The 13,064-nt window shown below is 44.4% G+C and overlaps 1 protein-coding gene across 2 annotated transcripts in view; it reads right to left on the bottom strand.

The window, feature by feature from the left end:
- The window catches only part of PAK3 (p21 (RAC1) activated kinase 3), a 113,413-nt gene that overhangs the window by 36,130 nt on the left and 64,219 nt on the right, over nt 1-13,064 (bottom strand). For both annotated transcript variants that reach the window (XM_075162450.1, XM_075162449.1), the window contains one exon: nt 1,393-1,589. In XM_075162450.1, the coding sequence (XP_075018551.1) occupies nt 1,393-1,567 (175 nt within the window). In that variant the 5' untranslated portion in view covers nt 1,568-1,589. The remainder of the gene's footprint in view (nt 1-1,392; nt 1,590-13,064) is intronic.

Here is a 13,064-nt window from a genome sequence, read left to right as displayed (position 1 = left end):
CCTGAGGAATGGGCCCATCCAGCCACAGCCTTCACATGAGAGGAGCCATCAGGACTGCCCCCAACTGAGGGGACAAATGGGGCTGAAATTGCACTTTCTACTGCCTATGAGGAGTTCTGAATGCCAGACTACCTCCCGCTGCTCCACATGACCTGTGGAAGAGACTCGCGAAGAGGGCAGCCGAGCTGGAGCTCCAAGGGAATGACCGCAGTTCCGTAGTTCTGAGCTCCCCTTGGAGGAACAGTGATGCAGATCGAAGGCGGAAGCCCTCTCGAAATCCAGCTGGATTTCGTGCTGCTGATCACAACCCTTTGAGCCCAGCATTTCAGCCAGTTTTCAGCCCACCTCACTGTCCACTTATCTAGACTGTACTTCATCAGTTTGTCTGAGGATACTATGGGAGGCTGTGTTGAACACCTTACTAAAGTAGAAATAACACCCACTGCTCTCCCTTCGCCACCAAGCCTGTCATCTCATGGTAGAAGGCTGTCAGTATGGTTCACCATGAATTCCCCTTTGTAAATCCGTGCTGACTATTCCTGATCACATTCTTATCCTTCATTTGTGTGGAAATGGCTAATGGATTTGCTCCACTAGCTTCCCAGGGACCAAGGTGAGGTTGACTGGTCCGTAGTTCCCCAGATCCTCCTTCTTCAAGACACCAGAGACATTTGCTTTTTTCCAGTCATCAGGAGCATCCCCCAGTCACCATAACCTTTCACGAGTGGCCTTGGAGTGACATCAGCACTTGTGCCCATCAGTTCCCACGGCACTACAAAAAAAGAAGATCCCTCCCCTTAATTCTGTAAATGCACTAACTCAAAACACACTCCTTTCTGCAAATGCATTTCAAAGCATGCAACTGAAATGCTGTTCCCCGCATATTTAAAAGACTCTCTTGCTGTAACCACACCTCGCAGGTTTTAAACCAAGCCATTCTGCGACCACTCTCACTGCAAAAGCAACAAGCAAGAGCAGCCTTGCTCCTGTTCCTGGAATGTAAGTGCACTAAAAAAAAACCCCAAAAGTGTCAGGCATATTGACTTCTCACCTCTGCAAATGCATTTTCAAAAGTACACAACCTCATTTCTGTTTTTACTGCAAATGCAAAGCAAAATCCAAAGGAAAGGATTCCTCAGCTTAACTGTAAAGTTATTTTTAAAAGGCAAGTCGCACAATGTGTGCACGTCTTACTGGCTTTTCAAAGACAAGAAAGTAACTGACTGAACACCTCTTCCTCTTTTGAAACATGTTACTAGAGTAATTGGAACAGTTTGGAAGGCTTTACCATGTTCTGCAACTGAAACAGAAAGAAAACGGTGGCAGAAAGTAAACACGGCAACCAACAGAAAGCAGAGATGTAGCCACCCGTTCGCACTGCTGATACTTTACTTTTATCCCCTCCTCCTGGGAAGATGGAGCGAAGCCTGGCTTTCTTGTTCTTCTCCTCAGGGGCCATGGGGAGCGGTTTTGAACTGTGGTTTAGTGCTGAAGAATCGCGATTGTTGCTGTTCATTCTCAACGGTGGGGCTGGAGGTTTCTCTTCAATATCCAGACTATCGGACATCTTCAGCAGCCCTCACAGCCTCCTGCAAAAGCAGAACAGAAAGTACGCCTGTCAGGTAAGGATGCCAAGGCTGGTGTCCTGGGGAGGAAGGAGGGCAAGAAAAGCCTTCTGGTGGAATAAGGAAGCCTCTCTGTTAGAAGTTTGCTCTGAATAAGGTTACTGCTGGTTGCTATAAATAAAGGCAGTGGCCAATTCCTAAAAAATCACTGTATTACCATTAAAATAAAGCTTTTTAAAATCCTGTTAAAGGCTTTTTAAATTTTTATTTACAACTTTTTTCCTGCAGTTGTTTACAGTCCAAATTTTCTTCTAAAACCAGATTTCCAAAGCAAAACTTAAATGATTTACTGAAACTACCTGGTATCATAGTGAACCATTTTTAGGATGTAAGAAACAAGGTGCATGTTGGGGGGGTATGAATAGCAAGCATTAAGATCTCTGTTCCCTCCCTGCTCTGTGTTTGGAGAGGGTTTGGTCCTGGGAGTACCGGGCTTCAAAAGGAATGATCTTCCCAAAGGAAATTCATTCAGAAGTACCAATTAAAAACTTTCTTGCACATAAAAATGAGCAATACATTTGCTTCAAAATCAATCAAAACCTACGCAGGAAAATTATCATGTCCTGAAAACAATTCAAGTCTTCCTCTTTCTGTCCTGCTACCACACAGCTCTGTTACCACAGGGTTGTTTGTGGCACAGCTTTGAATAACAGCACCATAAAGTCCCAAGTCCGGTACATCAGCAAGGAGTGGACACGTACAGTCTTTTGTTGACCGCTAAGAGCAGGGACACTGATCTAAGGCAAAAAATACCCAGAAATTGTCACAAAACTTTAGTAAGTAGGGAAAACACAGGGCAGGTGAGACTCTTCAGTTTCCTAATCTTTCTAGTGTATCTTAAACATTAAAATTCAAGCCTGGACTAAGCAGCTGGTTTAACAAACAAGCAATGCTTGGTAAAATGAACTGTTTTAAGACCTGAAAATAGAGTATGATTTCAGACAGATCAGATGTGATGTAGGCTCTACTGCATATTTTTAAAGGTTACAATTCTACAGGCACCTTGCCTTCCAACCCCTCCAAAATCAATGTGGCTCCTTTCACGGAAGGCACGTGCAGACCACTGTGCATGTGTTATGGATCTCTCCTTGTGCTGACTCACAGGTAACACAAGTTATTGCAGCTACTCTCTTAAATTTAAAATGAAGCGACTTATGTTTTTCAGCTGTGGAAGTCGTAGGCTTTTTTCAGATGTTATCAGCCAAACGTGGTGACTGTCGCTTACACAAAGAGGTCCTGAAGCTCAGCTGGTAACAGCATTGCTGCTCTCACTTTGGTCAGGTAAAGCTGCCACGGTTGAGGGTTTTCGGGGTTGTTTGGTTGTTGGTCTGTTTAAGAACCAAGGTTAACGTTTTCAACAATTGCATTTATTTTGATATAGCTGGAATTTTGCCAGGATTTCCAGCTGATATATTAATACGGGATAATCAAATCCACATTGCCTTAACTGACAATACCTTCCACGTAAAAACTAAATGACCAACTGAAACATTTAAAGATATTCACTCTAGACTGTTTTTCATGACATGGGCATTTGAGCCTTTGTTACCATTTTCAAATTACCACACATAAAACCATTACTTCTTTTTTTATTACTTGACTTACATTTTTAATTTCATCTAAATGAGATCCCAAAATGCCAGATCTGAGATTCAAAGCATCTGCCCAGTAACAAGAACGATAAATGAAATGTACCATCACATCTCTCTCTTGCACTGGTCCCTGGGTCCACAAAGTGGGGTTCCTGAACATCTGGATCCCCAAGGGATCGCAGGGACCCATCCCAGAGTCACACAGTTGAAAACCCTAGCAACAGCTGGTCCCAGCCCTCTCCCTAGTACATACAGCACAAAGCAGGGATGCCGGAGATCTTGATTCACAAACATGCACTTAAAGACATTACTGACCCCAGTTGCTCACCTCCATCAGGGGAGCAGTTTGTATGAGCGCCCTTCTCAGCTAACTTCATCAACTGGTTTGAGTTAAATTAGCGATCTGAGCTGTCCTGGCGTATTTTGCCTGCAGCAAATTAGGGAGAGCTCAAACAATTGCTCCGCCGGTAGATCAATATGGTGTTCACCAGCCAAAGAGGATGTCTACTCGTAGGCTCAAGCCCTCTGCTAGACCTTCCCTACACCGTGGAGTTGCTCACCTCCACCTGTACACTGCACAGGTAACACTGAACCACAGGCAGCCACCGACCAGGTGTAGTTCCCTATAACTTTGCCTTCAGGTCTAGAAGCGTGGAACTCCTAACTAAGGAAGTCACGTACTGGAGGCAGCTGTCAGACAGAAAGATGTTTTTGTCATTTGGAACACACGACCTGGGAAAGCACAGAAGTGACCCTTCACAGAAAACCGTGCCCGGTCCCCACAAGAGGGCTCTGCTGCCACAGCCCAGCTGCCCGGTAGAGATCTACTGGAGACCTGCTCTGGCGATGGTGGAACATGGCCCACCCTCCCATGGAAGCACACAGGTAGGCAGTAACGCGCTTTGTATCACCAAGGAATAGCTATAGTTGTGCCCAGGCTAGGGCTTGTGCTGACCGAACTTTCAGGTACAGACTAGCCTATTTACCTAGAGAACTAAATGCTTTTGCAGATTTAGGTCAAAGAGTTAACATCACTAATCTTTGAGATTTGTACACTGAAATGCAGAAGGTTTTCAGTAATGGGCAAGGGGGGGAAGCCAGTGATGGAAACTACTGCAAGGTAACAGGGAGAACTACACGTGCCGTGCGTGTTGCCCTGGCGAAGGGAAAGTGCCCCATGCCCAGGTATTTTTGCACAGGTAGCGCGAGGGAGCTCCCAGCTTATGAAGCCCAGCAGATATCTGGACGTGGCTCCCTGTCCCTCCAGCAATTCTCACAGACTAGGAGCTTACGGCAACAGAGGCTTTTATTTTTTCTTTAACCCACCTACAAATACTTTTCCAGTGCCAAAGACAGCCTTCACTCCCCGAGATCACTGGCGTGAGGCTGACCACAGAAGCACCAAAGCACGTTTTCAGCTTGTTATCAAAAGCAAGACGGTTATTCTGTGAAGTCCATTATAGGGCACAAAGTTTCAGCTGTCCTCAGAATGGGACAACTGTATCTGTCGCTGTATCTATTTGTAAACAATGCCAGTTTGCTGAAATAGGTCCTCCCATGGGATTTCATTCCACAAAGAATACTATTAACGGTTTCTGGCCCAATTTGCCTATGATGTAATTATTTCCAAGATGTTGAAAGGAACACTATATTTTGTTCAGAGCTGTTTCAGGCTCAGTTTCAAGAACTGGACAAAGCTCTTTTATTCACTTCTAAACCAGAAGAGGGGAAAAGGAAAAAAAAAAAAGGGGGGGGGGGAGATAGCCTGAAAGGTTTAACAGTTGATATTAACTTCCAAAAGCTGGTCTAAATGAAAACTAAAGCAAACCACAAGGCAATACACACCAAGAGACTTACAATTTATGGTTTTCCTGATCAGAGCCCATCTGCTCTTCCATTCATTCTAATTTTGAGAATTTCCATGTACCACTGCATCACGACAAAAGAACATTCACTATCACATAAGACTTCAGATTTTAAGTGTTTTGTACTGATTCCCTTTCTAGCTATTCCTTAACTTAGAGAAAACCTGTAAAGAATGTAAGGCCAACAAGACGTATGCAGCTCAGAAACTTCTCAGGTTTACATTGCAGAGAAGTGTCAACAGCATGATAGCCCAAGTTAAACTATCCTGGGGCCAGTTTTTCCTGTTGTAATAACAAGTCCTTGGTCCTGCTAGTCTTGATCTGCATAGGATGACCCCATCCAAAAACCACCTTCTGTCTGTTAGAAATGATTATGCCATATCCACATATTAAGTCAAACAGTCAAATTCTGGTGTTCTTTTTTTTCTTTGTTTGTATGTTTTTGTTTTTTAAGTAAAAGTATATCGATAAGATTGGAAGGTCAAAAGACTGGACATTAGGAAGCATTTCTTTACAAAGAAGGTGGTCAAACACTGGAACAGGCTTCCTAGAGAGGTGGTCGATGCCCCAAGCCTGTCAGTGTTTAAGAGGCATTTGGACAATGCCCTTAATAACGTGCTTTTACTTTTGGTCAATCCTGAAGTGGTCAGGCAGTTGGACTAGATGATCATTGTAGGTCCCTTCCAACTGAAATAGTCTATCCTATTCTAAAAGCTAATTACCTTGATTTCTTACAAATGTGAGGTTCACTGAGAATTTCATTCTTTGGAGATTACCTTTCAAAGCAAAATGCTTTCACTGCTCTCATCACCTGACAAACCAGCAAGCATGCAACAAAGCACTCCTAGGAACCTCTTAGCGAAACAGTGCATTCAGCCTCGTGATTATAAGATGGGGTTTGTACCCTTTCTTCCAGGCCCAGAAATTACAACTACTGTGTCATTAAGAATCCTTAAGTGTTGCAGCAGCACCAACTCCTGCCTCCCAGAAATAATCTCTGCTACCTCATCCCCTTCATACACCTCTCGTTTATACAGACACAAGTCTCTCCACTCAAAACTCACATCGGTTTCATGAGTTTTTGCTACGCCTCCTGGCAGGCTCCCAGGCAGCCTTGCTCCCTGTAACGCTGTCTCAACTCAACGTGCACGATATTGATGATTGCATTCTTCCCTGGAGAGAAATGGCCACAAAACTTCCATTTCTTAGGTACAAGATGAAGTCTTTGACTTCATGCTGACTTAGTTTCTACGCAGTACTTCAAGAAGCACAAAATCCACTGAAGACCCTCTCCCAAAGAAGCTATTAAAAGCAAACTCCTCAACAAGACAAAAAAAACCCTCCAACTCCCACCTGTATCAGAACTGCAAATTCTAGGAGAACAATGCTGAAGTAACATACTCCATGCCCAAAGGATCTCAAAATCCACAGGACTGACTGAAGGGTAGGGAGCAGTTCCAGGGTCTCTAAGCTAATATTCCACAGCCCTCACAAGCTCAGGGAGACAGCATGGCATTGGTTTACACTCCTGTCACATTTTTTAGGCTCTTCCTGCAGCCCTGAGCGCTAGAGAGTAAATTTTGAAAAAGCAGAACTGAGATTGCAGGATAATTCTGCAGCGGAGATGAGATCCTGACAAACCCTGCACTGTGAAACACTGTGCCCGGCTTCTGAGCGCTGCTACAACACAGCTACCAGAGCACTTTACCACACCACACCAGAGCTGTGAGAGCCACCCGGGTTGTCAGCAGGGACAGCTTTTGGAACAGGCCAGCCCGTGCTCGCCGAGAGCATGGAGTGCACAATCAACAGGATTTTCCTCGTCCGAGTCCTCAAAGACCCCATTAGTGCAACCAAGGCAGTGCTGGTAAACCTTTTAAAAGAAATTCGTAAGATAATAGCATGTCTGCGACACAGAGGACAGATACCCAATAACTACCTACTTCCAGAGCAAATTCCTTTCGATGCCCGTTCGCTTTAAGGAAGCATTTAAAGAAACAGACTGTTGTACCAAAATACAAAAGTGTATTTGAGTACGTTAGCTAGGGCTTCACAGCCAAGTGGCAAAAGCTGAAATTAAATTCTCAGCCAGGTCAGTTGCTTCTACACAACTATTACAGGGTTATAGAAGACGATCCAACGTCCCTTCCCTCCAACCCCCCACCTTCCAATCACCAGTTTTGTTAAGCGTAAAGACCAACATTTACTTTAAATATATGGCATTCAGCTTCTCCATGACTCAATTCCCCCTTTGCAAAAGCCTGTCTTATAATATTTTTGCATTTAGTTGTTGCCAAGCTAGGGAGAGGAGAGGAAGGAAGATATTTGAAGCACCCAAATGGCTTCAAAACAACATATACACACAAAAAAGTCGTTCAATTCAGTTCAAGTTCAGAGCAGAATCTCATGCTGGGTCTTTATCCCAGTAAGGTCTTCACCCCTGTATATCTGGGGAATACTGTTTGTAGATAATCTTGAATAGCTTTCTTAGGTTAGTCACAATATTTCAAAGTCTGCAGCATTCAGACATGACTGGTTCCAATTAAAACTCACAAAGAGTATCCTGTTTGCAGAGACACTGGTGTTCATTTTCAAAGCCTCGAGATACTATTGCAGCTTGTGATGCAGCAAAACTGTTTCTAAGATCCCTTGACTGGAAGGAGCCATGCCAATTTTCAGGCAGTAGCTTTGCAAACGTAATTTGAAGATGCAATTGCTTGCTCTTTGTTTATAAATATACTTCCAAAAAGACATTTTATTACTTACTTATATGGGCCAAATTCTGTTCCCTGTGATACTCATCCATTTCCCAAAAATCAATGGTGATGTAACTGAGAAGGATTCTCTCTAGATATTGAGTGTTGAGACACTCTGTTTGTTAAGTACTATCTGAAGATATTTATACAGTACTTCCCAGCCCAGTTGCAGAACTGTATCTGCTTTTCTACATCTGCATGTTTACTAGCAGTTTTCTTAAAGTTCATTTGAAAGAGCAGCCAGTTAGTTGTACAGATGGATGCAGTCACGGTTTCATTACTTACGTGAAAGATGTTTATTGTCTTCTCTGCAAAACTTGGTTAAGCTAAAATACAGTATTGATGCCTTTTTGATAAAAAAGGGGCCATATTCAGCATCAGCTAAAGGAGACACAACTCTGCCTGGGCACTCAGAGTCCATAATGGACCCAGCCAGGGTGCCTTGGTGCCTTCGGGAGTAAAGACGTCTTTCTGGGACCTCCCCCACATGCACGTGTTGCAAACCATTGCGTCCCTTCTTTATACAACCCTGAAAAAAGCAGCATTCACACAAACTACAGAAGAAATTATAACCCTAGAAATCATAACGATAACGCTTCACTTTCATGCTGCCTTTCATACAATGGTCTCAAAGCACAATACAAACATTTGCCAATTAAGCCTCCCCATTCCCCTCACAGGCAGGTAAACACACTCTGAGCTGAACAAATTATTCAAACTGAGTAATTTCTTTGATGAATGTACTCTCTGTTTCTGTTTGCAAACACCCTGTAAGCAGCTTATGATTTCCTCCAATATATTAATTTATTCAGAAGTTATCCTCTGAAACTTGCTAGAAGTAACTTCTGGCCTCTGAACGAGCTGTTCATAAGCAGCTCCCTGTACGGAGGGGATATTTTGAATTCAGGTTGTATCCAAGCAAAACTACCCAGGTCACAAGGACTTGCAACTGTTTGTTTTCCGAGATGGGATAAACAAGCTTCTGTTAGGAATTGCAGCATTAAGAGTTTTACTAAGTGACTTACTAATACTGGTTTTAAATTCACTCTTGACAGTGCACTTGCAGTGATAGCGTCAAAAAATGAATACAGAAGGGATGTGAATGTAGTAGCTGTGAATTTAATGGTTTTGACTAAATATTTCTTCAAATATGCCCTTCGTCTGGACCTCAAGAGTCACCCAGTTAAATTGCTGAGAGCTGGGAATGGACTGAAGCAGTGGTGCTTGTCACAGCTGATAAAAGTAACCTGCAAACGTACTTTTTTTCTCCCTTGCTTAATTTACATTTGACAGCATTTTTCAGTAAATGGCCTTCAAGGATCTCTCCTCTTCAAACGCTTAGTCTACCTATCTAACTACATTTCTTGCCACAACTCTTTCAACTCTTTCTCTGCAAACTGCCAATGCAACCACAAGCAACACTACAAAATGCATCTGACTTTCATCTCACAACACCCTTCAGCCCACCAGCTTTAAGCGCCTCTTCCCACATGGTGGAAACTCGCCGCTGCTCTGCAGACTCCCAATGCCCAGGACTCGCTCCCACTACAAAAGCTTCACGGCTCCTCACATAGGTTCACTTTTCCAAGTGCGACAAGTATTGGGACTCGCCCAGGTTTTAAAAGAGCGCCTCTCACTTTCCCTTTCTGTACAAAGCCACGGCTCTTCAGGCTGTGGTCCCAAAAAGCAAAACATGGGATTATTTTTGCATCACTAAAGCCAGCGATGTTTAAAGTTAGGTGTATATTTAAGGGCTGTGCTTAACCAGTGCTTAATGTATGAGATAACACGAACAAGGACACTGAGGCTTCAGCATAGCCGTGAGACGGCGTAAAAGAAAAGCTGGAGAGAGTAAGAGTCCCTCTCCGCCCCGCCGGGACGGGGCTGAGCCCTACAGCACACCCCTAGCCCAACGTATTTTCTTTGTGGGTGTTTTTTTAATCACATCAAAACAAAAGCAATCCATTCAAACTGGGCTCCTGCTGGGATCCTGGCCACTCACTAAACCACTTGAGCTTTGGTATGGTTCCATGACCTGGGAGGGGAAGAAGTGCCTGTACAGAGGGTGCGGGGCAGTGAAACAGCTTTCCACCCTGTCCAGGCATTCAGTAATTAAACCTCATAACAGCACAGCAAGGAAAGGAAGTATATTCTATGGGTTACACTAAGTGAGCACCTCGCAGCATCACAGCGTCAGAAGGTGGCCTGCAAAGTGGCTGCAGAACCACCTAACGCACACACACAAACAAGCGAATGAAACACGGGAAGGGGGAGTTTGTGTAGCAAGTGCATGTTCAAAGCTCGGCTGCCAGGAAAGCCCCTGCGGCAACCCTATGCCAGGCAGCCTCTTGGTCATTACTATTTTAAAAACGTTGATGGTATATGGATGTCAAATCATTAAGAAACACACTTTTAAGTAACTATTTTTGATAGGAAAAGTGACTTAACTTCATATGACAAAGGTATGGACACATCATACCCTGATGATGCAGAAAAGCTAGCTGGGTCACTAGGACACTTCTGCCACCCAGAGAGAGCAAGTGGAGAGCTTCCACCCTCCTGGCTGCCTTGGGAAGAGCCACCAGCACCTCCATCCATCTGTACCCAATTCCAGACAGCTACATCGGTATTTTTGTCATGGTGTTTTGAATCATGGTTTGAAACAAAAAGGTTGTGCTCTAAGCCATTGAATCTGGACACATACTTAGACTGCCAGAGCAATGGACACTCCAGAAGGAGCTAAAAGAGGAAAAAGTGAAGGACACCAAAACGAAGTGGAAGCTCCCAGAATTATCTCCATGGGGCCACAGCCTTCCCCCCCCCCTTTTTTTTTATTTTTCTTTTAATGTAATGAGAAACACTTCTCTGGGATTGATAAGAAATAATGAAAAAGTACCTAGAAAAGGCATTCATATGCAAGAGCAAAACACAAAAATCTTACCACTCCCTCTTTTGCTTTTTATTTACACAGCTGAAGGGCTCCGCAAAGCAGAAAAGGATGTCTCAAAATCAATTGCGCCTATCATATATCCCACATTCCACAGGACTGCATCCCTTGCCCTTGTCTACACATGAAAGCGTCTGTGTGAAATGAAGTGCGGATTTAAACCATTGTAGATAGATTGAAATAATTCTCCATATGGACTTTATTATTCCTAGTTCAGAGCTTAAGCCTCAGGTTTTCTTTTGTTCTCTAGGAGGAGTCAAATGTAAACCAAGAAAAGCTACTTATTGGAGACACCAACATCACAACTGCAGCAATAAAGATTTCGTGACCTTAATTTGGATTAAAATAACCAAGACAAATTGTCCGAGTTCTAATTAGAGTTAGCAACTTGAAGTCAATCCTGAAGCAGTGTCCAAGATCAGGTATGAGAAGCCAGCCCCTACTGCAAGCTACATATGGAGAGACAGTTACAAGCAATCCATTTGCTGTGACTTATTGAGTCCTTCGAGGGTGGCAACAAAGCCTGCCCATGCCCTTTCCTTCTCGCATCCTGAAAGTGATTTAAATGCTTTCTAAATGACAATTAAAATGGACCAGTCACTGACCCCAACTCAACTGATGAGCAGTAATCCTTCGGCCACAGTTAGGCTCTGTACCCCATGTTGCTGGATTTTTTGCAGGTTCAAGCTGAACACTTGTTGGCTCACTGAGTTGGCCAGTCAATCCGAGTACAGAGTAAAAGGATCTATGCTCTTCAGACGTCATCTTTTTCTGGTACAAAAGAGCATTCACGCCGGGAAGCCTTAAGCAAAGGCTTAACCAAAGGGCTGTAATTACGTTAGTTCAGCTGGAGAAAGGCAAGGCCCCAAAGCAATCTGGAGAACCCAAACCTGGGCTTTCAACTTTGCTGCTCCTTACAGCAACAGTTAGAGTGCAACAGCACCTGGACACTTGAAAGACCTTTGAACAATACCCGTATTTATATGGTGGGGAGCACACTATCGTTGCATTCAAAGATCACAACTGTTGCAACTCCGAATTTCACCCCTTCTCTCATGTTCTCTGGTGAAGACATGTTAAAGGTGAACCTACACTAGCCTAGTCAGGTACCAGGCCATCACGCATGCTTCACCTATACCTGAGAAATATCCCAGGAAAAATCATGCTGTGGTATTGCATCAATGCAAATGTGTCTTATTTTACACATCATGTATGTCCCTTTCTGCAGAAAAAGATACAAAGCTCCCTTACACCAATATATCTGGAACCACATAAGGGTGATGTCCTCACTTCATACTGGCAGGAAGACGCTGCGTTCTTCTGTCGACACAGCTTCAGGACATGCAGGTTGAACTGCCAGTTCTTCCACTGGCCTTGGACAGCTTGGGAGTCTACCATGCTCTCCTACCTTTTATCCCCTCTTCCTCACTTCTTGTGCCTCTCTAGTGCGCATGCATCTGGGTGCAGGGTTTGTCTCCATCTTACGTGCACAGCACCACACAGTGAGTGGTCTGTCTCTACGCTCTCAGCCGAGCAACACACATTTGTCCACCAACCCCACCATTTGCACCATCTCAAAATGGACTCGGAGCGTCCTGAGGCAGAGACGTGAGGTCTGTTTCACACAGTCTGCTCTGCCGCAGCAGGGGAAAGGCTGACAGCACTACAAACCACCAACACAGGAGCTTGAATTTGGCCACTCTCTAGCAGAGTTTTGATCGCCAGCTGTACCCAAGCTAAAAACCAGGCTAAAGATCTGGGCAGAGCATTCACCAGTCACAGGGTTTGGCAGATGCAAGCTTGCTCTCATCACTGTTCTCTCTCTTACCATGTGAACAATATCAAAGGAAGCCTCTGCTTGCTTGGACTTCCATAATAAAAATTCTACATATAAAAAAGTCCTTGAGTTCATATACAAGAAGGGCTGGAAGGAGGATCCGGGGAACTACAGGCTGGTCAGCCTGACCTCGGTGCCGGGGAAGATCATGGAGCGGTTCGTTTTGAGGGCGCTCACGAGCCATGTCCAGGACAACCAGGGGATCAGGCCCAGCCAGCACAGGTTCATGGAAGGCAGGTCCTGCTTGACCAACCTGATCTCCTTCTATGACCAGGTGACCCGCCTGGTGGATGAGGGAAAGGCTGTGGATGTGGTCTACCTGGACTTCAGTAAAGCCTTTGACACTGCCTCCCACAGCATTCTCCTAGAGAAGCTGGCGGCTCACGGCCTAGACAGGTACACTCTTCGCTGGGTAAAAAACTGGCTGGACGGCCGAGCCCAG

The sequence above is a fragment of the Calonectris borealis genome, chromosome 13 (genome assembly GCF_964195595.1).
Source record: "Calonectris borealis chromosome 13, bCalBor7.hap1.2, whole genome shotgun sequence".
Lineage (NCBI taxonomy): Eukaryota > Metazoa > Chordata > Aves > Procellariiformes > Procellariidae > Calonectris > Calonectris borealis.
Note: the sequence above shows the minus strand (reverse complement) of the source record. Positions and strands in the feature narration are given on the sequence as shown.